General features: G+C 37.5%; 1 protein-coding gene across 1 annotated transcript in view; it reads right to left on the bottom strand.

The window, feature by feature from the left end:
• LOC124172457 overlaps positions 1-27,320 on the bottom strand; it is a 70,599-nt gene that overhangs the window by 41,139 nt on the left and 2,140 nt on the right. The window contains exons 3-7 of the mRNA XM_046551898.1: positions 17,412-17,579; positions 10,051-10,170; positions 8,991-9,119; positions 6,129-6,248; positions 3,164-3,292 (exon numbers count right to left, since the gene is read on the bottom strand). Coding sequence (XP_046407854.1) covers positions 3,164-3,292; positions 6,129-6,248; positions 8,991-9,119; positions 10,051-10,170; positions 17,412-17,579 — 666 coding nt within the window. The remainder of the gene's footprint in view (positions 1-3,163; positions 3,293-6,128; positions 6,249-8,990; positions 9,120-10,050; positions 10,171-17,411; positions 17,580-27,320) is intronic.

Raw genomic sequence — 27,320 nt, 5'->3', positions numbered from 1 at the left:
ATGAAACAATATATTTTACTTTCCAAAAACACACAAAAAGTACCCTGATGAGAATGATACTACTTTTCTTTAACGAACAGTACTTGAAAATCAAAACTAATTGAATCTTGAATGACAGTGAGAGATTATTGCAAATGAGTTCTTCTTCATAACAAGAAAAAAAGAAATTGCCAATTTGGCAAAAAAAATAAAGAAAATATAAAAATACATAGCTACATGAGTTGTACACAAAACCAGTATACTTTTGATCATCCCGATGTAATTCCATCTGATGATAAGAAGCTGTGAAATCAAGACATGTAAAATAATTTTTACCGTGAAAGGTTTGTAAGATTTCATCTATTCTCGGGGGAATATCATTCTCAGGTACTGTAATACTATTAAGGTGCCGAGCGTCTAAACATAGGCGTACCGAACCATCTTTTTTCTTTACTACCAAAAGTGGATTTATAAACGCCGTTTTATCTTTCCTAATGATGCCGTGCTCGAGCATTTCGTCGATTTTTGTTTTGACTGCGGCTCTATATGCAAACGGGATCGGATAAGATTTCAGGGCAAACGGACGATCGTCAGAGATGTTAATTCTGTGGAGATAACCTTTTATTCGGCGTGGAGTCGCAGAAAACAGTGACTCAAATTTTTTTAGTAGTTGACATAAGGAACTCTTTTCCTCAGAGGTCAATTGAGTCGATTTGCTTACAACGCTCTCTATCTCCTCGGCGTGCCTTTCACACGTCATAGAAAACACCTCTTGGTCTGTCGTTTGATGAAATCCAAGCGGAATAGATAAAACTGTAGAATTTATACGCGGGACCTTTATCGTATTGTCTAGAAAGTCAATGATAATTTTATTATCAGAGAGAAAATCAATTCCAAGACTCATTGGTTTAATCAAATGTTTGATTACGAGACAAACTACTTCGAAATCCTTCCCCTCAATTACAATAGGAAGTAAAATTTTCAACGTTCAAACGTTCAAACCCGGGAAGGTATTGGCTTGAAAGTGCTAAATGCACGCCAATTCGAGGGTGTGGAGGTTGAGAAAACTCCAAAAAAACCCCAACATAGTGATTACCTCGGCCGACAAAGGCTCCACTGTCGTTGTACTTGACACCAGTGACTACATATCAGAGTGCAACCGACTACTAGGAGACCCTTCCTCCTACTCCCCTCTCTCATCAGATCCTACCTCTGATTTCCACACAGAATTGAACGCCCTACTAAAAACAAAAGCTCCCTCTGAGGGCCTAAGCCAGTCAGACATTTCCCTTCTCTTACCAGATCACCCCACTTCGCCATCTTTCTACATCCTTCCAAAAATTCATAAAGCGAATAACCCAGGCCGCCCCATAGTTTCCTCTCAAAACTCTCCCACGGAGCGCATTTCGGCTTTCGTTGATTTCTATCTCCAACCCTTCGTTCAGTCCCTTCCATCATACATCAAAGATTCCCATGACTTCCTTTCTAGACTCAATTCCATTTCCCTCCCCCCAAATCAGCCCATTATCATGGCCACTATTGATGTAACCTCACTTTACACTTCAATCCCTCATTCTGAGGGACTCGCTGCTCTCCGCCACTATCTTTCATTACGACCCACTCCTCAAAACCCTAGCACTGAATTTCTTCTTGATCTTTCCCATTTCATTCTCACCCACAATGCCTTCTCTTTTAATAACAACCACTATCTGCAAATCTCCGGCTGTGCTATGGGAAGTAGGTTTAGCCCTTCCTATGCAAATCTCTTCCTCGGCCTGTTCGAAGAAAATTTCCTATCAAATTACCCTCTAAAACCCCTCCTTTGGCTCAGATACATTGACGACATATTTATTCTCTGGCCGCATGACATCAATTCCCTTAACACCTTTGTCTCTTCGCTTAACTCTTCCGCCTCAGTTTCTTTCACTTCTTCCATCTCTAACACTAACATCACTTTCCTAGATGTGGACATTCTTCTTTCCGAAAATAACAAATTCAAGACATCTGTCCACATCAAAGCCACCAACAGACAGCAATACCTCCACTATGACAGTTGCCACCCACCACATACCAAACGTTCAATCCCTTTTTCTCTCTCCGTCCGTGGTCACAAAATCTGCAACAACCCCGAAGACCTCGAGAAGTTCCTTTCCAATCTACACACTTCTCTTCTACGCCGCGGGTATCCCGATAAACTGTTAATCAACAAAATTAGAAAAAAACCCTACAGGTCCAATAAACCCCGTGCGGAAAAGAATTGCTCTCCATCTCTTCTCACCACTTACTTCCCCGGTGCTCATGCCTTACAGGACATCCTGAAGGACTTGTACCCCATTCTCTCCAACCACAAATCCACCTCACAAATTTTCCCCTCTCTTCCACGGATCACGTATAAGAGACCACCTAACCTCAGCACCATCTTCAAAGCCACCCGCCCCCTTCAAAAATTGAATTCAGTCCCCACTACCCCACCCTCACCGTGCAACCGTCCTAGATGTAAAACCTGTAAAATTCTCTCTCCACCCCCAGCCTCTTTCCTCTCCAAACTAAAATTCCTCCCGATATCTCCTTCCACCACCTGTACCTCCACCAACATCATATACCTCCTTCAATGCAACTTCTGCCCCGCTTTTTATATAGGCCTATGCACTACCCCTCTCAATCTCAGAATTAACAATCATCGCGCCTCCTGTTGTCCATCTTCCCCCCACTCCTCTCTACCAGTTCCCACACATTGTCTTTCACATGATTCCATTTTCAATCAATGCTACAAAGTATCCATTATTGCCTCCCGCCCTCCCACCGACTCCGCCCTCAACCTCCACACCCTCGAATTGGCGTGCATTTGGCACTTTCAAGCCAATACCTTCCCGGGTTTGAACGTTGCATCCTAACCCCTATTCCTGACTCCCCCCTCCCCATACACCTCTCCCCTTACCCCTCTTTTTCCTTTTTCCAACCCTCTCCTTTCCTCACCATTCATTCTTCAGCTGACGAAGAAGCCGGAAGTGCTTCGATAGCTTCACAAGTTTATTTATCCAAAGTGAGTGTTTCTTTTTTGTGTCTCTGTGTATATTGACATTAACTTAAATTATTTATATATATATATATATATATAAATAATTTATATATATATATATATATTAATTCTGCATATAATATCTATTATTATTAATATGATTACCTGATCAGAGGATTGGGACATGAGGTCCTTTGTGGCCGCATCAGTGCTATCATTGTGCACAGATCCTCCTCCATCATCACTGAACTGATCTGCTTTTACACAAGGGGACCCACATATTTCCATGCCACTCTGAGAAAAAAAGAGAATTAACACTTCATTGATACAGGTTTGCACCAATTGGTATTAGTAGCAAAAAGATTACAACCAATACATAAAATATAGGGCGTGTGCATAACTGGAAAATTCCCTGATAAGCTATTCTGACCTCAGAGAGGAAGACGGGAGAAATTCATCGACTAAAAAAATGGCCCATTAAGATACTCTGCCTTTCCAATTAGCCATAAGAAATTCTTCCTAAAAAGGAACAACAAATTTATCAGCAATAATTTGAGACATCATGGTCTCATGACATATTTCATCAACGACCTAGAATCATTGACTACTTGTGCAGATGGAGTACAAAATGAAAATGAATTTTCAAAATTTTTTCCCAAAACTAAAGCCTCAAGTTAGAGGGGGGGGACTTTATTCAGAGGGGGACTATATTCGGAGAAATATGGTATAACAAGCTCCATTAAAATCGAATCACAGAAAGAAATTGATGCCTCTCAACAACATCTTATACCCTTTCCACAGATAATGAAGGACAAATCCCGAGTCCTACATACAATTTACTCCATACAGTTTTCACCACATCCACATCTGCTACAGTTAGAATAAGCCTTATATAAATTCTTTTTTGGGAGCAATTCATGTTTGGTAGATTTGGCTAGAAACAGCATCACCTGATTACGTAGCAATACAGCCAACCAGAACCAACACAACGGATTTATCATTCACCATGAAAGGTTTTTCTCATTTGGAACGACTTCACCAGTAGTTGACCACATAATGGGATGATCCTGGCCTGATAAAAACAGCTGTAGGAGGACTGCTGGAAGAACAGTAAAATTTATAAAAGATGTAAAATAGAAGAAATACATCCCAATGAAATAGTTAGCGGACAGCAGAGTTGCCTTAAGGCCTGGTTACACGGTGCATTAACCCGTACGGGTTAATGTATGAATGCGTGTCTGTTTGCATGTCTGAATTCATGGACGTTTGCGTGAACGAGGAGCATGAATGAGCGGTTACACGGTACATGCGTTCGCACAAGTTTTCACACATTTTCTCGTAACGCGAGGCGTTTAGTTTTTGTTTATTCCCTTTACAGTGCGCAAAATTTAAATGTGAAAACAGTATCATTAGGTAGGAAGCAGACGATACCTACCAGAAAATAATTCCCTTTTCGTTGTTTCCTATAGGACCAGGAAATTTCACGTGCTGGTAATATATTTGCGCTGCCGTGTAAACAGTGGTTTTTATTGTAGTTGCCGAAGTTGTTTCATTTCGTGCCAGTAATATTTATTTATATTTAATATTTATCGTTATCGCTCGCTTAATTCTATATCTCAATAGTACTCTATTTATTTCAAACCGTTATCAAAGTTAATACTTAGGCTGAAAATTTGAAGACGCATATTGTTTTTAAGCCATGTTTATTACTAGACATTTTTCTGTCATCTGTTTCACTGAGTGTAGATGATGTATGAGAGTAGATATTTTTAAAACTTTGTTCTACTTTTGTCCGGGACGGTTATAAAGTTAAGAAGATATTTGCTGTTGATGGAAAAGATGTTGGTTTAGATGTCTTGTCGATTTATGAACTTGCGTAATGTGAGTCGTATTTTTGTGGTGGGCCAGCGCGTTCCCACCTCGGACGTATAAAAGGTAGAATTGTCGTTAATTCATATGATATAAATTACGTTTAAAGGTGTTCTATAAGTCGTATGATAGCCGTTGTATTTCACAAATGTCGTGTTGAAAACTCTGTGACAACCTCATCGATTGTTTTGTTCCGGCATAATACAACCAATAATACCATAGGCATAAAATTGGTATGCCCGGCATACATGCAGGGATAATCTATACGAATATTAGTGTAGATGCAATTGGTGAGTTTGTGGTAGGATTCAAGCACTTACGATACAGTACAAATGAACAAATACGCGTAAAGTGTTACTGAATAGCCAAGACGGCCGTGGAATAGCCCTGCAGATGACAACTAAATGTGTCGTTTCCCACCAGGTGGCTCTGTTATGAACTTGTGCGAATGCATGAACGAAATTAGAACAGGTTCTATTTTCCGTTCACGCGTTCATGCATTTGTACATTTTGGGGTGGTTACACGGTGAATTTTTCCGTTCATTCTCGCGTTCATACATTTAGACATTAACCCATACGGGTTAATGCACCGTGTAACCAGGCCTTTAAACATATCTTTGGACTTATGATAATGATCCGTCCTTCTGTTTTGTGGTGATTGGAAGACAGCATGGTGCTCCTGTGCGGACAAAAATGGGAAATGCCATGACATCAGAGCCCTCACTTGCTCGATGAGCTAAGGTGAGTGATCAGAGCAGCTGTATGCCCCCATTATGTTCAGAACAATGAACCATTCATTTTGAATTATTTCTTCAAGAACGACACATCTGTATGTTAGTTGAAAAACTTTTGGGCCAGTGGATAAAACTTTTGGGACTTGGATTCCCTTAATCTCCTTTGAAAAAGAAACCAGAATCGGTCAGGAAATGTTGAGGTCACCCAAAAATTTGCAAGGCAACATAGCAAAGAAGCTTTTCTTTAGCTGATATGACTAACTTTGAAAGTTCTAATGAAGACTTATGACATAACTAAAGTTTACTTATTCACATTATACAAAGTTAAGGTAAAGGTTTTGCTTTTATGGCAACTGATACAGGAATATTCCATGGAGGAAATACTCCAGTAATCCTATTCCTATTCCATATTTGATGAAAGATGGGAAAAGGTATTGTTATTATGGTAAATGATATTGGAATATAACATGGAGGACTGAATTTGTGTAGTAGCAAAACTGTGCTTAACAAAGCAAATGTGAACTTACCAATTCATCAGTTGCCAATGGGTCTAAAGCATTTCTTGAAATTCCAGCTGGATCTACAGTGTACATCTCAGGATATTTACCTTCACTGAGAGGGTCTTTGTTCTCCTCTTTCAGAGTTTCCTAGAAGATAATGCTGGGTGCCAATCAATGGGGCAAAATAAAAATGTAAACAGTTATAAATAATTACAATAAAACCTGCTCTCTCACCTGAGACCACTCAAGCTGGCTGAAATCATGTTTACACAAGACTTTGGTGACAAATCCTATTACAAGCACTCAGCTAAGAGGAAGCCTTTGCAATGTATGAAGGTACTTTGCTTGGGTTTCTTTAGTTGAGGCATGTGCACTCACACAATGCAAGGAAACTGCAAGAGTTGAAGGGACCTTGCAACAGTTCCTTTGGTCGAGAGAGAAACATTCACTCATCAAAGATGTAACATGTTTCCTTCATGTTTTCATTATTAGAATTTCTATCTATTGTAGATTCAATTACTAAATTAAGAAGTTAAATTTGGTTCTCCATGTACTTTCCTTGCTTATAAAAATGTTATATGAGGTTCTTGCTACTTCTTATATTGAGGTCAAGCAGGAAGATTGGTTGAAAAAAAAGAGCAATCTTGATATTCAGCTATGCTGTAGCAAAGACAATAGGCTAGAAAGGAGAATTAAGACAGTCCACCATTGGACTCCTCCATGGGACATTTGACATTTCTCTCTCAAGAATGGTGGTGTAGCAAAGCTGAGATTTACCTATATACTTAAGAAGATTAGGGTGGGTAGACTTTTTGCCTCATGTTGTGCAACTGATGGTCACACATAGGGTGACCAGATGTTAGGCTTAATCTCGACATGTCAATTCGGACATGACCTCAATTTAAAAAAATCTACTAAGAGAACACTTATATATCTTAATATTTATATCATTCTATCTGCATATATATTTTGTTCATTGATGTGCAATTCTTTATAGATATTTTAATTTCTTATTTAATGGTTTCATTAAATGTGTGTTTACTCTTTTCTATGTTCTATCATCTGTGATTATATACATAAGAATATCATTAATTGGTTTTCCTGTAAATAAATGAAAAGAAATAATGCATTAATGACACCTTAATATAGGGTGACAAGACATCCAGGTTGGTCCAGACATGTAATCCTTTGTAGATGTTCTGGTGCCTTGACTGGTTTTTTAAGAATGGGGAATTGGACTCCTTTTTGAAAATTATGTTATAATAAGTACATTAATCTGCTAATAGCAACTCAGAGCCTCTCAAAATTTCCACATATTTCTTCAGCCCACCATGGCAAAATACAACTGCAGAAAGGGTATTTTCTCAAATTTCATCCTTATGGTCCACCGAGAGAAACAAAATAAACATATCCACAATAATTATTCATACATAGAACACTGTAAAAATGCAAAAATTGCTTGAAAAAGTAATATATATAAAAAAAACGAAATCACAATGCTGTAAATTTCTTTTTCTCAAATTATGAATTTGCAACTACGTGTCAAGTGTCCTGCTTTTCCTCCATACATCCTTTCTTTTTAACCCTTTTGCACCTTGATGTCGGGAGGAGCCAGTGGGCATTTTTATTCATGGAACACCTGCCAGTGGGTATAGTGCGGATGTTCATTCGATATTCAGGCAAATTTTTAAGAGTGGGAAATTGTCATTTTCATTGAAAATATTGATTACGTGCATAGGAAATCTCTTAACCGGTATCTTGCTAGCAGTAAAAAAATGCAAAAATTGCTTAAAAAATTAGGTCCACGAAATATATATATAAAATTATAGGTCTAATCAATTTTTATTAATCTTAATTATGAAAGGATGCTATTTTTAAGATGCCTATTTTCTCCTTATCTTATTTTAAACACATTCAATTGACAGGCTCCGCCAGTCAGGCCAGGAGTCCTTTATCCACCTCCGTACATAATTAATATTAACTCCTGAGTTTTTCGATTGTGCGTATGGCCTTCAGCAAGGACCCCTCTTTCGAACCTTAACCTCTTCCCTACGCAGGGCGTGATTTCACGGCCTGAATTTTCTGATGCTAAAGAAGGAAGGCCGGCTTTTCACGGCTTGAATTTTTCGAAGCAAAAGGCCAAAGGCCGTGTTTTCACGTTTTCGCGGTCACGCATGCCAAGTGGGTCCCAACCGCCATTAGGGTCCCTCGGCGCGAGAGGTCCAACCCTTTCCTATTGTCCGAGTGGGGATTATCTTGGCCCATCCCGGCACTTAGTGACCCACTCAAGGAAGGTGCTCATGGTCACTTATTTCTTTATAAGGTGGAATAACTAAAAACGTAAATGTTGCATTTTTTGAAAATTAATGCCAGTAATTACATTCTGTATGTTCTGCTGATTCATTCCAAATTTTAAACGGAATTCTAGCATTCATATTAACAGAGTTGATCATCACCTAGAACAATTTTTGGAGACGCTAAGGTTAGATGTTTAATTGTTATTTTTATAACTTACTAGCAAGTTTATAGGAGCGATATTGTAATGATTTACATCTAAAAATATACGTTACTCTATTAGCTAAATTCTAAGTGTACATTTGCGGTGAAATTCGATAGATAATCCGATTTAACTTCTATGAAAAAAGCCCTTAAACAGCATGACTCCTTCCGCTTCAAAAATTGACTATATTACCTTACACTTGTGTGTTCAAGTATGATTCTAATGCTTGTGCAAAAAGTATATTTATAATTATGATGCATTCCTTTGTATAAACATTTTCTCCTTCCTTCGTTTGTACTATTTTTGTATCTTACATAATGAATTGCATGTCTTATATTTGTCCAAACAAATCACTGGACCTTTTTAAATATAATTATTATGATGATTACCTGAACAGAGGCTTGGGACACAAGGTCATCTGTGGCCTCATCAGTGCTATCATTGTGCACATATCCTCTTCCATCATCACTGATCTGGTCAGCTTTTACACAAGGGGACCCACATGTTCCCAAGCCACTCTGATAGGAAGAGAATTAAGAATTCATTGATATGGATTTTCACCAATTGGTACAAGAAGCAAAAAGATCACAACCAAAACATCAAATGTATGTACAAATGAAAATTTCCCTGAATTGCTTTTCTGACCTCAGAAAGGAAGGCAGTATACATTTTTTGACCAACAAAATATGGGCCACCAAGTTACTCTGCCTTTAAAATTAGCCATAAGAAAATATTCCGAAGAAGAAAGAAGAAATTTATCAGCAATATTTTGAGATATGAAGGTCTCATGACATCATTCATCGGCAACCACGAATTTTTGTCTACATGCCCAGACAAAAATGTTGATTTCATCCATTAAAGGGAATCATTACATTATACTTCAATCAAAGTTGAATATACAACATGTTACATCAAAATCAGCTCATGGAAAATAATTGATGCCTCTAACAACCAACCTGGTTTGAAACATTCAATACTCTCTCCAAAGATGGTATCAGTTGCTCAGTGAGCAAAGGTGTGTGATCAGAGCAGCTGTATGTCCCCATTCTGTTCAGTGCAATGACCCATTCATTTTTAATGATTTTGTCAACAATGAAACATCTCCTTGTTTATACTTAAAAAAATACTTTTGGGCCCATGGGCCAAAACTTTAGAACCTGTGATTCCCTTAATCTTCCTTGAAAAATCAGCCCAAATAGTTCAGGAACCGTAGGAAATAGCCAAAAATTTGCATGACAACATAGCAGAGAAGCTTTTCTTCAAACAACATGATGAGGAAATGTGAATGTTCTAATGAATACTTAAAACACACCTCAAGTTAACTTATTCACATTTGACAAAGGAAGGGAAAAGATATTGTTATTATGATAAATGGCATTAGATTATTCCATGCAGGACTAAATTTGTGTAGCAGCAAATCTGTGCTTAACAAAGCAAATGTGAACTTACCAAGTCATCAGTGGCCAATGGGTCCAAAGCATTGCTTGAAATTTTAGCTTGATCCTGTGTGTACATCTCAGGATAATTACCTTCACTGAGAGGGTCTTTTTTCTCCTCTTCCACAGTTTCCTAGAAGATAATGCTGGGTGCCAATCAATGGGGGCAAAATAAAAATGTAAATAATTATAAATAATAACAAAAAAGCCTCCTCTTTCACCTGAGACCACTCAAGCTGGCTGAAATCATGTTTGCACGAGATTTTAGTGACAACCTAAAATGAAATGGCAGACATGACCAGTTTACTCTGCACACCTTGGTGTGGAATGTTTCTCAGTGTGCTAGCCACAGTAGAAGTAGGTAAATTCTACACCTTTCAACTCAGAGGTTACAGGTTCAAATCCCAAATGGGTGGCATTCCCCCATCCAGGCCTTGGAATATTTGCGTATTCGCAACTTGATTGTGGGAGAGGACTTCAAAGTCCAGAATTCCATCAATCAAATAAGATGAACTATTATCATCATTTGTTCACATTTACTTAGAGTAAGGGCCATTTGTTTCATCAACATTGCAGGGCCACCTGACCCTTAGAACATCATCAGCCCAAGCATAAAATGATCTTGGCCTGCATGTGCATAGTCGAACCTACTTATGCTCTTTTTTTTAACTAAACAGCTCCTAAAGCTTGCATGCCTTAGACCCTAAAAAACATGGCGGCGAATTGCCATCAACTGATCATTTCAATTAAGGAAACTATATTATGCTACATATAAAGGGAGAATAGTTCACATAAATTTCTATACAGCAACAGCAAAATAGTAATAATATGACCACATTATATCCATCAACTGAAATAAATTATAAAATTGTTTGAAATAAAATACATAAACAAAAGTGGCATGCATGCTCCTTGCTTATGCCAATATATAACGATATTTACATGTTTAGCTCAAGGTATGCTTTTGAGAAACCAGTATTTCCCACACTTAAAATCATTGAAAACATATTTTCACGATACTATTAGGCAAGTAATTTACTGAACCACAGAGGGTAAAAGCGAATAACCTTGAAAAATGCCGAACTTTTTTTTACGCAACATAAGTTCCTACGTCAATGATCATATTTGCCTTGTGTACCTACCACAAACTGGTACAGACTGCTTTTGAAGTCATTATAGACAATATGACTACTTCTGGCTGTATATAAAAGTATTTCTGGCGATTGATAATGTACTGACACAACCTGGGTGACAATAACAATTGTTTATTTAACTTGAGTCATTGCCCTGACCATACACTTGAAAGTTATCAGACATCATTCCTTAGTTTTATGGTTAGCTCCCACCATGCAACCAGAGCGGAATATCGGAGCTGGACCATCATTTAAGTCATTTCAGAGAACTTGGCAACGGAATCACCCCCACCAATCACGTATGTAGGACTGAGGTCTTGTTATGAAAAGACAAATGTGTATGGTCAATTGACCGGTCAGTCATGTGACCGAGGAAAGCAGGCCTAAAAGAGTTTTCTCAAAATGCCACATACTGGGCAAGAGCAAATTCTTAATAGTTACTATTGTTAACCAAGAAATGGTCTGACATCTTTGCATACCTTACATGCAATGCAGTCACATGAAATTCCCCTTTTTATTTGAAGGTAAATAAATATAATAAAGAGGATAACGTTATTGGCCAATTACTTTGGTGCATCCATGCAGCCGGCTTGACTAGCCTCTGGTAAAAGAAAATTCTCAGGGGTACTTTCAGCTGTTGCAGCTATTATGTGTGTTGAGTAGCTGCTGTGGATGCTGTAGCAGGCTGTATGTATGTTACACACATAATAATGATCATTCATTCGGGCACCACTTTTTTGCACACAAATATGCAACACATAAAGACAATTTTAGTATACATACTTATTGCTGCATGAATTCGCCAATAGATTAGTAAGCATTCCTTTTAAAATACTGAGTCAGCTCGCCTTTGAATTCATTGATTGATTCATATACCTTCATTACTTTCATTATTACTTTATTATTCGTACTTCCACAGCTCAGAATAACATCAAATGAGGGGCAGAGCACACAGAAATTGAGTTGACTCAACTACTTTCCGGATTCCCATTAGGTTAATTTATCAATGCTGGCAAACGTTTCAGGCTCCGACTCACGGCTCATCCTAAAGGCTGCTGAATATTGTTTCGTCACATTAAAAAAAAAAATTCCCTGAGAATGAGCTCAAAGTTGGAGCTTGAAACATACACAAATATGGATAAATTATCCTCATCAGTGTCCTGAGAAGAGTTTTCCCACATTATCTGCTGGGAAAGCATAAAATAATATTTCCAAAAATTAAATTACTAACCAAAATTTAATCAGTGTAATGGACAATAATTTTGGAATATAAACAGAGAAAAAAGACACATTAAGTGATCAAAGAAGAATGACTAGTAAAATGCTTAATAATAATTAATGGATGATACTAATGGCAAGCAGGAGATTCCATTACAAAAAATAACGTTTTGAAAAATTCTGATTACAACTTTGAATGCAATGGAAGTTAAAGCAGCATGAACTTCAACAGCAGCGAAAATTTCCAGTTCTAGACCAGAAAGATCAACTGCAGATGACCACTGTGGAGACCAGTCTTTTCAGTCTATACCGTTCACTTCATTTAAACTGGTATGGCTAAAAAACTGAGGAATACAAAATCATACAGCACATTTCCCATAAATTGAAACGGAAAAAACACACCCCAACTTTTGTGTTGATTTAGCCAAGTTCAGATCTTACTCTCCGTATTGATAACAACAATGACCTGCATGGGTGCATGAATCTCATGCTAAGTATCATCCAAAATTACTTTGATGCTTCATTTTTCAGTAAACTGGCTTTTGTGGAGTTAGGCGATGTCGAATGTGAGACATTAAAAATTAATCAGTAAACAAAAGTACCACAACAATAGTGCATTTAAATGCATAATTATTTAAAAGTTTTTATAGAATGAAATAACCAGCAAGTTAAGTCATATTAAAGACCAAAAATTATGTCATGCCTATTTGTAGGGTTTATTTCTTGCTCTACCTGAATTTCAAAATATATTTCATCTCTTTTCAAATTATGGATAAATTAAGGCTAAATATGTCTTTTTGGATGAAGGGGTGATAAGTGCAGAGCCATTATTTTCTTTTACTGAAATTTGCGAAAGGTGTTTAAGGATCACAATAATTTGCATTGACATGGTTTGAATTATGTACATGGATTTTATCACCCTGTATAAAATTTTAGATGAAATGTCCATTCATTGATCATTTTCCCATGAAATTTGTGTTTGTATACCATCACCGCTCCGAGTAGCAAATTTTGTGAACCCATGTCACACACTTCGCCTGAAGCGACGACATCTGGATTTTAACAAGGAATTCCCAAGGTTCTTGCTTCGTTAACGTGGACAGATTTGTTTCCCCAGACACAAAACGTCACCATTGCCATCAAAAAGTGATGATTGCAATGCAAAAACTAAAAAAGTAACTTCGATTTACCAAAGGCTACTACCATGAAGGAAGTTGTAAGTACAAGGTAGGCATAAATAATGAGGACTTAAAGCAAATACCAGGGCAGGTAGCGAGCAAGGTCTTTGTTAGGCACACATAACCATTACATGTGTGTAGTTTGGTGGAAAATTTATATATCAGTGAGCCTAGGAAGAAAAGTTCACCACACTTTATAATTATATAAAATGTATCTAAATATTTTTAACTTTCTTTACCTATAAATAGTCAAGGAGAATGCTACACTTGAATGATTTATGGCACGTAAATATGTGCACAGTAGTAATGTCTGATCACATGCAAGTCACATAACAAATTACCATGTTATCATCGAAGAAACTAGATGTATGTTGGAATCAAGGCAGTGATGTCATCTGCCTTGAACTATAACTCCTACTCAAGTAATGAGAATGCAGCTTGGATGCTACCAATGGAGAGTGAAAACAGCATAATAGTCAAACGGATAACATGAAGGAGACACTATTCCATCCCATAGAAGCTTACTTTATAATGTTATTTGTAGTGAATTATATATTGTTTTAAAAATTACCACAGCAAAACAATAGGTGCAGATATATTAGTGTTTTCTCGTTATTTGCAATGGGGTGAAGTAAAATGCTTATTATCTGTGAATCCATCTTGAGATAGATTGAATTGCAAGGAGTCTATGATGACATTGTCTCCTTAAGTCAGTTACTAAACAATTTCTAAACAATACTCGAGTAATTTTTTTCTTTCTTATGAGCAAATCAAGATGTTCCATGGAAGAAAGAATTCTTTTCATCAAATATTTGAATCTACTACAGGTATCCCTCACCAAAGACTACATATATGTTCCTAAAAAATGTCATGTTAAGGACATTTTGTGACAGGAAAGAGGCAAATTCCATTCTTGCGATAAAATTTCCACATTCTGTATCATTGACTGATTTGCTTGCTGGCTGTTTTACATCGAAGGGCATCGATGTAGTTCACATGGCACAATGACGGAAAAATCCAAGTGATTCAAGATTGCAAACATCCAAAATCTTTGATAAGGCCATTTTACACAGGGAACGGAATTGCTCAAATTAGAATGGCATTTATTTCTTATATGGCTAGGAATTGCACAAATGCATGAATAGAATTAGAACGGGCTATTTTGCCATCTCACATTCACTCATTCTAGCATGTGTCGTAGCATTTCACTCCTATACAAGACGCAATTTTGACTGTACTTTCGTACACACGTCATATTGTGCTAAAGAACAGGTTAAGGGAGCTCTAAAGCTTCAATCCTGAAACATGAAAAATAGTCTCCTATGGCCGTAACGCAAGGATCAAGTGGAAGGACAAAACAAATACTGTGTTGGTTTGCTGGAAGGGAAGAATTCATAGTAGTAACCAACCCCATCATCTCAACCCAAAACCCATTACAAGCACTCAGCTAAGAGGAAGCCTATGCAATGGATGAAGGTACTTTGCCATGGTTTCTTCGGTTGCGACATGTGAACTCACACAACACAAAGGAAACTCCTTTGGTTGAAAGAAGAACATTCACCCAACATAAAGGAAACATATTTCCTTCATGTTACCATTATTTGTATTGTTATCTTTTGTAGATTAAATTACTAAATGAATATGTTGAGTTTTGCTCTTTATTGTACTTTTCTTCCTCATAAAAAAGTTATATGAGGGTTCTGGCTACTTCCTATGTTGAGGTAAAGTAGGAAGATTGATTGAAGAAAAAAAGAGTATTCTTGATATTCAGCCATGCGGTAGCAAAGACAAAAGGCTAGGAAGGAGACAGTACACCATTGGACTCCTCCATGGGATGTATGAGGTTTCTTTCACAATAATGGTGCTGTATTAAAGCTAAGGTCGACCTATATACTTAAGTATGTTAGGGTGGTTAGACATTTTGCCTCATGCTGTGCAACTAATGGTCACACATAGGGTGACCAGATGAGGCTTAATCTGGACATGTCAATTCAGACATGACCTCAATTTTTAAAAATTCTACTAAGAGAACACTTATGTACCTTGACATTTATGTTATTGTATCTGCCTATATATTTTGTTCATTGATGTGCAATTTTTATGCATTTTTTAATTTATTATTTAATGGTTTAATTAAATGTGTTTACTTTTTTCTATGGTCAATCATCTGTGATGTTATACATAAGAATATCATTCATGGGTTATCGCATAAACAATGAAATGAAATAATGGATGGATGACACCATCATATAAGGTGACCAGACATCTGGGTTGGTCCAGACATGTCATCCTTTGTAGATGCTCATCCGGTGCCTGGGCTGATATTTTTAAGTATGGCGAAATGTCCTCCTTTTTGAAAATTATGTTATATTAAGTATATTAATCTGTTATTAGCAACTCAGATCTTCTCAAAATTTCTACATATTTCTTCAGCCTACCATGGCAAAATACAACTGCAAAAAGTGTATTTCCCCAGATTTCATCCATGTGGACCACCAAGAGAAACCAAATAAACATTTCCTCAGTAAAAATTAAAAAACAGAACACTTTTAAAAATGCAAAAATTCCTTGAAAAAGTAATATACACAAACAAAACACAAAATCACAATGCTGATAATTTCTTATTCTATATTGTGAATTTGCAATTACGTTTCAAGTGTCCTGCTTTCCCTCCATTCATCCTTTCTTTTTTACCCTTTCACACCTTGATGTCGGGAGGAGTCAGTGGGCATTTTTATTCATAGAACACCTGCCAGTGGGTATAGTTAGGAGGTTCGTCCCGTATCCAGGCAGATTTTTTAAGAGTAGGAAATTGTCCTTTTCATTAAAAATATAGATTATGATTATAGGAAATCTTTTAACAGCTACCTTGCTAGCTGGAAAAAATACAAAAATTGCTTGAAAAAATTAGGTACACGAAATGTACATATAATCATAGGTCTAATCAATTTTTATTAATCTAAATCATCAAAATTCTGCAATTTTTCAAGATGCCTATTTTCTTTTTATCATTTTAAACACATTTAGCATGTGTGTGTGTACATTGGAGCACGTCAATTGACATGCTCTGCCAGACAGGCTTGGAGCCCTTTCCGTACGTCATTAATATCCAATCCCGAGTTCTTCGATCCTGTGTATGACCTTCAGCAAGGATCCCTCTTTCGATCCGCGTGTACCATTTGTAAACAGCAGTGTTTGAAGGGAAGGAATGTCGTGGAAAACTCCCTCTATTTTTCTTTCTTTTTTAATTGACCAATTCTGATGACTTTCATGAACATCAGGTCAGCATTGAATGTGTTAATAGCTAGCTAGCTAGCGGATACAAATACATAAATTGCTTGAGAAAATTATATCCACATATATATAGAAAGCCACAGTGTTAATTATTTTTATTTATTTTATTTTATTATTTTATTTTTTCCATCGCCCCGAAAACAGCTCACAAGGCCTTTTACATCAGAGGGTATAACATGAAACAACAACTATCACACAACCATGCCCTGGATAGGGGAAACCTACCCAGGCGGGACTCGAACCCACAACCGCCGGTTTGGCAGGCGAGGACTTTACCCCGCCACCACCGAGGCCGGCAATTGATCCAACTTATAAAATTGGCGTTATTTTTTATTCTGCCTGCTTTTCCTCTTATCACTTTTTTATAGGGTGCTGTCCTCTTTTTTTCACCTCATGGTATCTGGTCTCCCTAGTCACACAAGCAAGGGATACTGCCCGTACAAATGCATTCAGTTACACTGGGCAAAACGAATTTCATCTTGAACCTAGTGAATATCTATAAATTAAGGTCATTAAACTAGGGTTTCACTGTGGATGAGATTATAACTTACCAACATATAAGCCCCAGGTTGTTGGGAGTCAGACACAGGAATGTATATTTCAGTCCGTTGGACTGAGCAAGTGAGACCTGAGGTGCCTTGTATCTCATCTTGAATGAAGTCTTTTGTGTCAGCAGAAGACCCCAACTCGTCATCAGCTGCCTCATCCCCTTGGATACCCTGTGGAGAAAGTAACTACGATAAACTCACCTTTCCTTAGTGTCAACAAATGAAGCATACTCCTTATATGAAATAGGATTTTCAATATGATATCCAAGCATTTGCGTACAAATTGACATGTCTCTTAATCAATAACTCAAAAGCTAAATAGCTGCTGAGACCAAATTAGGCAGGAGAATACTTGGTATAATCAGTTCACATTGTGGCCGTATTACAACATACATGGGGCAATGAAAGAAAGAAAACAAATGCTTTCAACAGTGTTGTCTTAAAATGCGAATCTTTGACATGGAATATGTTTTTGATTCATTTCTATAGTAATTGACCTACTTTTTATATGTGCTCAAAAACAAACTTGGGGATAGAAGAGGTATACCTCATATGTTGGCCACTTTCTGAAGTGGAAGAGTATGAAATCATCAGCCTGATCTTGGATGAGAGAGTTTTAGAAAAGCCGTAAAGAGGAGGAAACAATGTTCAAAGTCACAGAACATAATACAAGAGACAGCAGTTAGAGATACATGGGACCAGTTTCAACGGGCAAGAGAGCAATGCCTGAACAGCCAATGCACTGAATAGTGTACGGCAAAACAAAGAAGATAAACAAGAATCTAAGAATTTCTAACAGCTCCACATCAATAGGTGGATGACACCTAATAATTTAGGAGATTGTTTAATTTTCAAATCACATCACCCAGAAAAGTAAATACAGTTAACACGCTTTTTCAGCTCTAGATTTATGTGTAAAGGCTTTTTGCCAAAGATTTCTGCAAAAATTTGAGAGTAAAACAAAAAAATCTAAAAGATTAACAAAACAAATTTATTACATTCTGTACTCAAAAGATACCTAATTTCTGACTACATTCTCAAAATTTACTTACAAAGTGGAATACCAATCGATTCCCTGTACAAGCAATTACAAAAACCTTTCCTGAAAAGGTAAACATCTAACAAAATTAACCATCTGAAAAAATATTTACGTTAAAATAACAGACCTCAAAAATTTTCATAATTATTTTAATACCCAGTGTCAATGCTACACAAAAAAAAAACAATTTCCTCAACAACCCCTAAAAATGCAGGATATCATTAGAAACACGGGTCATTCCATGTGAATTCAACATACCACTCAACGCGACCACGTCAGATTTCTTTCAAATTTGGTGTGGTAGAATGGTAATGGTAAGTGATGGAAAAATACCAATTTGTACAGGTAAATGATGATTTGACAAAAGCTACAGGTCCACAAATGTTGTGAATATGTAGAAATTTCAGCGTGTCTCTCTAAAGGTAAATGACTATAATTGCGGTTCTACTGATGGTAGAAAAACGGAACTAATGCATTTGGAAAGGTAATATTTAGGGCTTTACATTGACATACAACATGGCCTATTTATAATAATTTCAATACTCGAGGTCGTTCACCTTGACCTTGAATATCTCAAAACAATTCAATTTTTTTATAAAAATATATGTTATTGCTCATACATTTTACTACACGCATACAAAATATCAAGATGGCACACTTAAGGCATCATGCCCATAAAATTATTTGTCTACAGAACTACACTAGCAAAATGCAAGTAGTGCCACTTAAATTTGAAATACCCATTGTTGAACGGTATAGGTCATGGCTATATCATTGCAGTATTCCATAAAACAATGTGATGGGTAGCATGAATGAAAATACAGTTAAAATTGGTAAAAACCAGGGGTGGTTCCAAAGAGGGGCTAGGGGGGCTAATCCCCCCGGGGTTTCCAATTTACACTAGATAAAATGGTAATTTTTTCGGACCCCCTCTGCTGCTGCAAGATTCAGGTCCATGCCTTCACTATTATTGCCACGATAAAAGAGAAAGGAAAGGATAAGGCAGAAAAGCAGATGATAATGAACCACTAAGGAAAGCAATCAGCGCCCATACGCAGAACACACAATCACTACGAAAACACATAATCGGAGCGTGAGCGGAAGAATATCATCTGTGAGGGTCCACCAGATGCTGCTCCTAGAGGAAGCATAAGCTGAAAAAATATTATTGAAAAATACGAGTACACAAACAAAGGCAAAGAGGCACAGAACGAAAGCAGGCAGATATGTCTCATATATACTCACTAAAAGTACATATATGGAAGCTTAAGAGATAGAAATTCTTAATGAAAGATTCGAATGCCTTTGGTCTATCGCGCAGGCTTTAGGCATGGCATTTAGAAGACGCATACAGTGCGTTGCACACGCTGAGAGAGGGACCAGGGGCATTTATAGTCACACTTGAGGGTTAATATAATTATACTAATTTGCAGTTAACCTAATTACATATTTTCATACTTGAATCAAGCTGTGAAAGACTAATCTGATTAGATTCAGAGAGTTTAATTAAGAGTGATAACACTGGTCGGCATAAAAATCCTCCCACGAGGGTGTACCGGTTAGATTTCGAGATGTTGATTACGAATATCTCATTAAGAAAGTTCCAGCACGTAAGGCTTTTTTTGGCAGGGTGGTGTTTCCATAAGCGATTGAAAATTTTTTGACAGACGTATTTTTGGTATTTAATATGTTTTCAGTGTTTTGAGGGCATAATTATGAATTTTTATCTTAATCCAAGAACTGTTACTTGGCTACATCCAGTAACATTCTTTTCTCTAGCTGAAAATCCTGGAAACATACCCCCTCCCCTAGGGTTGCACATATTAATTGTCATTCTACACTGCATGCACTAACACCTAGGCATTATTGACGGATGAAGGTTTCGTAATCTGTTTTCAATCATTCGTCATCTCCGTTCTGTCTAGATGACAGACAAAGAAAAAAAGGCGTCAAGACACACACCACATGGTCGAGTGGAACAAATATTTCAGTTTCGAGTTGATCTTGGTGTTACAATATGGTGTTACGCTGTGTCGTAACACCACGCCACGTCCTATATTGTGTTAAACGAACGTATCGAGATCTTGCAACAATTCCATAGATTCATTCTGCTGTAAATGTGTGGAATTGATTTTCAAGGGAAAAAGTAGGCCATTGTCACCGTTCCTGAAGACAGCCTACCATCTGTACTTCAGGTGTAAATTTGGCGACCAGGATCACGTTTGGGCTCCGAAACAAAGTTGTAACTTGTGTGCGCGTTCTCTCACAGGATGGTTGAAAGGTACACACATGAACATCGATGCCGTCCGTCGCACCTATGGTTTGGCGCGAGCCCCATGATCATGTTTCAGACAGTTACATCTGCCTGGCCAATATGAAAGGACTCTCAAAAAACATGAAGCATATGATATGGTATCCTAACTTGGATTCCGCGAGGAGACTTGTGAAACATGATTTTTGTCTGCCTGTACCCGTACCACCAGACTCATACACCCTGCGAGGTGTTTCATCCGAAGAAGAACCTGCAGCCTGTGAGGATGTCGCACAATCTACGAGTGCACAGTCAGACCCCAATTACGCTCCAGTGCCTGACATTAATGAACCACTTGTGATGAGTCAGGAAGAGCTGAATGATCTGATCAGAGACTTAGACCTTCCCAAGTCCAATGCTCTGTTGCTTGCATCACGACTTCAACAATGGAATCCACTAAATCAAAATGTCAATATATCTATGTAGAGGAAAATAAAGGTGAACCTAGTTCCTAATTCTACAAAGGATGGTGATTTGGTGTTTTGCAGTGACATTCCATCGCTTATGGGATAACTTAAGTCGAGCTACAACTCTGAGGATAGGAGGCTATTCATAGATTCCTCTAGGATAAGTCTCAAGGCTGTGTTACTACACAATGGTAATGAAAAGCCATCCATCCCTATCGCTCATGCTGTAAATATGAAAAAAAAACATACGCGAAATACCTAATGAAACCAATCACGTACGAATAGTACCAGTGGTCTGTATGCGGTGATCTGAAGGTTATTGCCATCCTTACCGGTTTACAAGGAGGTTACACAAAGCACTGCTGTTTCCTGTGTCACTGGGATAGTCGAGCCAAAGATCAGTACACCATCGCAAAATAGCCGCCAAGGAAGCAACTGGTCCCAGGGGAGATTACCGTGGCTCATTAACGTCTTGCGGATCTGGAGAAAATATTCTCACCACCCCTTCATATCACATTAGGGCTCATGAAGGTCTTCGTTAAGGCCCTGAACCGGGATGGTGAAGCATTTAATCATCTCAGAATACTATTCCCAAGACTCAGCGAGGCCAAGGAGAAAGAAGGTGTTTTTACGGGACCTCAAATGACAGACTTGTTTAAGGATACATTTGCTTCTAAGCTTTTTGAAAAAGAGAATGAGGCTTTCGAGAGGCCTTTCAAGAAGTGTGCAATAACTTTCTAGGGAATCATAAGTCACCTGATAACAAAAACATTGTGGACAGGTTAATAACTTCATTTCGTCAAATTGAATGTAATATGTTCCTAATGTTACACTTCCTGCATTGCCATCTGGATTTATTCCCTGAAATGTACAGCTTGGGGGAGGTCTCTGACGAACATGGAGAAAGTTTCACCCGCAAATAGCGACCATGGAGAGGCGCTACAGTGGTAAATGGAGTGTGAATATGTTAGCAGACTTCTGTTGGAATGTAACACGTGAGACACCCTGTAGTAATTATAAGAGGAGTAGGAACACCAAGTGACACGTAAGTTTTAATATTTTAATCTTTATGCAATTTTATTTGCATAATTTATTTTGATTTTTAATGATAACGTGAAAATTATTATGGATGGAGAATTGCATCTTTGGGGGGATATTGAAAACCCCCTCCTCCCTGAAAACTGGTACGTCGTGGAGAAATACGGGTTACGTATTCAGACTCAGGAGCTTGAAATCTAGAGGAGTCACCTATTTTCGTTCGTGGGAGCGAAAAAAAGTTTCATTTTGCCGATAAGTGCAATCAGACTCATTTACGCTAATTATCTGTTGCTTGTCCCAGGATGTGACTTCAGTTGGAACTACAGTGAAGTTCATAAGTGATTTTTAGCACTATTTCTTTCAAGTGAAACAGTGGTTTGTGAAAAATGGCTTTCAAGTCAAAAATGTACAGTTGCAATCCATTTAAAAAAAGAAGGACATGCAAGAGCAAAGAAAAATTCGAGAGATACCTCAGGAGTGGATGGCAAATGAATCACGTAACGTATTGATAGGTGGGAAAATTTGCCGTAAATCCCCTAAAAAAATTATCGCAGAAGTTGACAGAACATGCTGAAGTAGCCTCTGCTATGCCAGGGATTTCCAAAGAAGATGTAAGTGAAGATGAAATAGCATCTGCTATTGCCCTGGATTATTTAAATAGTAGCCTTACGTGTTTAGGTGAATCTCCTGTGAAAAATAGAGACTTCAAAATGAGAAAATTTACCCAAAAGAAAAATTGAAAAAGGTAGCCTCAGTTTTGGAGCATACTTATGTGGTGCAACCTGAAAAAGAAGAGCGTGTAAAACATGCAGAAAGTGAAATCGTAGCCCAGCTCAAAGATAAGTTTCATAGTTTAGATAGTGTATGTGACAAGGTACAGATTATGACTGTGCTTCCGAAGATCTGGAGTGTTAGGAAAACCATGAGCGATTTTTTGCCTCAGATTAAATGGTACGGAGAGCCAACCAATTAGTGGCAGAACATGGTATTTTAGTAACACCAAATCCAAAGACAGATACGACATTACGAGAGAAAACAGTATAATGTGTATGTGACTTTTACTGTGACTATAACATGAGCCGTATGATGCCAGGAAAAAAGGACTGTGTCTGTGAAACAAAATGGGGTTAGACTGCATAAGCAGAAGCAGCTAGTGTTGCACAGTCTTAAGGAAATTTACAGATATTTCAAGGAAACATACCGACATTTAAAAATTGGAATCTCCAAATTTTGTGAATTGCGGCCGAAGATCTGTGTTCTTGCAGATGCTAGTGGAACCCATTCTGTTTGTTTGCATCTCCCACAAGAAATGTTTAGTTAATGTTTGAAGGATGTAAATAAAAGGAGCTAACCAAGCATGTAGAACATATGTTACCATCATACAAGCACTGTTTAACAGTTGTTAATTGCAATCACGCTCATCCAGCATGATTCTTAGGTGCATGTCCCTATTGTCCAAGTGTAGAAAAACTGAATGATTATCTCTTTGAACTGTTTAGTAGAAATGGCTTAGATGAAGTTTTGTATAATTGTTGCTTAACCACTGGCAGGGCAGTTTTAGAGACATTAACAAAATCAATGGATGATTTACTAGAAGCATTTTCATCCAGTTTAAATCAGCTAATACCACACTCATTCATAACACAACAGCAGTCACAATTCTTTCAAACTACGAAAGAAGAACTCAAAGTGAATGAATCTTGTGGTTTGTGATTTTGCAGAGAATCACTCCATCATTCAAGATGAAGTTCAAGCATTTCACTGGAATAACTCACAGGCCTAAATTCATCCATTCATGGCTTATTTTGAGACATTACATCTAATAAAATGTAGAAATATCTGACGCCTTCACCATGATACCGTATGTGTGTATTGTCTCCAGAGCAATTTCATCAATTTCCTGAAATGCCACTTTTCAACTCCAAAGCACATTTATTATTTTTTGGATGGATGCGCTGCCCAATACAAAAATAGAAAGAATTTCATCAATCTGGGCTACCATCAGGAAGACTTTGATGTTACAGCAGAATAACACATTTTACAATGGCTCATGGCAAATGACTTTGTGTAGGGGTTGTAGGGACCGTAAAAAGACTAGCCACACTTGCAAGCCTCAAGAGACCTTTCAATAACCATATATTGACAGCACGAGAGTTGTTTCAGTGGAGCAAATTAAATATCCCCTCATGTACCTTCAACTATACACCGACTTCCCATCACGACGAAGACATGGCCATGCTAAAGCAACGTTTCGAGAATACTAGGACGATTCCAGCTACCCATAAACTTCATTGTGTAATACCTCTTACAAAAAGGTATGGTGAAGACAAAGGCATATTCCATCTCATCAGAGTGTAGAGAAGTGTCAGTGACAACTATGGTGAGAGAAATGCTGTTTACAGACATACATGGATTTGTTGCCTGTTTATACAATAATCCATGGTGGGTTGCATATGTCGAACACACTTACCAAGACACTGATGAAGTACAGACCCGATTCTTGCACCCACATGTACAATCTCCATCGTTTGTTTTCCCTACCAAACCAGACAATCATATCCTAAAAAGACATGACATTCTCAAAAGGCTCGATCATTTGACACAAACTGGAAGGATATATGGTCTCCCAGGATCAGTCCTGGTGAACATCAAAAATTTAATATGAAACTTATGGGGTGAGTTGAAGCCTAGTTTTACTGTATTTTCATTTAAGCTTCCCATCACATTGTTTTCTGTAGCACTGCAATGACATAGCCATGTGCTACACCATTCAACAATGGGCATTTCATATTTAAGTGGTACTTCTTGCATTTTGCTTGTGTAGTTCCGTAGACAAATAATTTTTTGGGCATGTTGCCTTAAGTGTGCCATCTTAATATTTCGTACGCGTGTAGTAAAATGTTTGAGCAATAACATTTATTTTTATTTAAAAAATTGAATTGTTTTGAGATATTCAAGGTCAAGGTCAACGACCTCGAGTATTGAAATTATTATAAATAGGCCATGTTGTATGTCAATGTAAAGCCCTACATATTACCTTTCCAAAAACATAAGTTTTATTTTCTACCTTGAATAGAACCGGAATTATAGTCATTTACCTTTAGAGAGAGTGACTGAAATTTTGACAAATTCACAACATTTGCAGACCTGTAACTTTTGTCAATCATCATTTACGTTTACAAATTGGTATTTTTCATCACTTACCAGTACCATTCCACCACACCAAATTTGAAAGAAATCTGACGAGGTCGCGTTGAGTGGTGTGTTGAATTCACATGGAATGACCCGCATTGAGAGCTCCGAAAAGTTTACAGATATGCTGCCCAAGACAACCAGCTGAGATTGTTTCCATTGCTTCAAAGCCGGTCATTTCATTACTGACAACTGTCCATGTGAAGGAAGAACAAAAACCTCCAAATAAGCTTTTTGGAGGCATTGCTCAAAGGAGAGCAATGCCAAACACTGGAAGAGCTGGCTTTGTGTTATGAGCAACCCAATAAGTCATTTCCAAGCAATAGCATACATTGTCAATCATTCAAAAGCAAGGAATTTGGTTTCCTATCGATTCGACAGTGATCCTACTCCATGAAAATACTCGACCTCAACTAGCAAAACCCATTAACACAAAGCTGGAGACATTTTCATGTGAAGACCAAATGCACCCACCAAATTCCCCAGACATTGCAGCATCTGATTATTACGTGTCCATTAGATGGCACAAGGTCTGGCAGATCAGGAATTAAGTGTGTACATAAACATTAAAAAATGGCTTGATTCATGCGTAGCCTCTAAAGATGAAAAGTTTTACCATCACGGTATTTGAGCCCATCAACAAAGATATGGAAATTTTCAGCCATTGACAACTTCCTTACTTTGACATGTTACTCATGAGAAATGCTGACAACTCCACTTACATCATTTGGTATATAGAACCTAATTAACCAACCAAGGTTTTCCTGGTGCATTGACTCAAGGAAGAGTTCTTGGGTTTCCAGCCGGGTCCTAAGGTTTTTCAGCACCGACATTTTGAAGGATAAGCCTGCCGTCGTCTTTAAGGTGAATGATGCGTGGATGAAGCATTCACCCTGAAGATGATGGCAGACTTAGCCCTTGAAATGTTGCTGCTAAAAAAACCCGTTGGACCTGGTTGGAAAGCGGAGAACTCTTCCTTCAACCAACCAGGTTTTTAAAATTATAAATCCCATAAACCATTAAAGTACAAAATAAATACATCTAGCGATCCAACATTTAAAATTCTAAATTTACGTGAAAAAGTTTTTAACTACATAAATATGCATGTTGTCAAAGATATACTTGAAAAAAAAATCGGCTAACAACATCAATCATTTAACTACGAACCAAAAAATATATATTTCTGTCTGTATACTCCAAATTGATTTAGCAAATTCGATCAACAAAAAAGCAGCATCCAATTCCAAATATCACACAGTGAGTACACAAAATTTTATTAAAAAATCAAATTAGGTTTCCAGAAAACTGATTTCAAATAATTCATAAGAATACAAATGCTCTGAAAATACATTAGTAGGTACACTTTATTTCAGAAAATATCCCTAAAACATTTTAGAACGCTTAACAGCAAGCACATCATATACCTAGCCAAAATTGTGAAGACGGTTACGTAGGATATTCATCGAAATACCTAAAAATTGTATTACCCAACACTGTTCATCTTTGAACTTGTGAATCGCACAATTCATTGAAAACTTTCCATTTTATCATGTAATTTCAAAAAAATAGAGAACTTATGAATATTTCTTTTGCTACAAACTTAAAAATCTAATATTAACTATGAAGGCCCTTATATTAACAATCCAAAGTTAACTGAATATACCTGTCGCTAATCTACATTAATAGGGAGCATGAATAAGCTTGGTATATAAAGGGACTTTGTGCCAAATTTCATTTCCGTCCTCTCTGCAGCTCTTCAGTGATTGAATTACTGACATGCAGACACAATTCCATTTTATTTTCCATTTTATAAAGAAGCATAAACAATATGTTCAACGCCTTGTTTTATGATGGTTTGGAGAATATTTTATTTGCAGATTTTTAATGAGATGAGTTGTTTATCACAGTTACTCCAAGAGGAAGAA

The sequence above is a fragment of the Ischnura elegans genome, assembly GCF_921293095.1.
Source record: "Ischnura elegans chromosome 13 unlocalized genomic scaffold, ioIscEleg1.1 SUPER_13_unloc_1, whole genome shotgun sequence".
Taxonomy (NCBI): Eukaryota; Metazoa; Arthropoda; class Insecta; order Odonata; family Coenagrionidae; genus Ischnura; species Ischnura elegans.
Note: the sequence above shows the minus strand (reverse complement) of the source record. Positions and strands in the feature narration are given on the sequence as shown.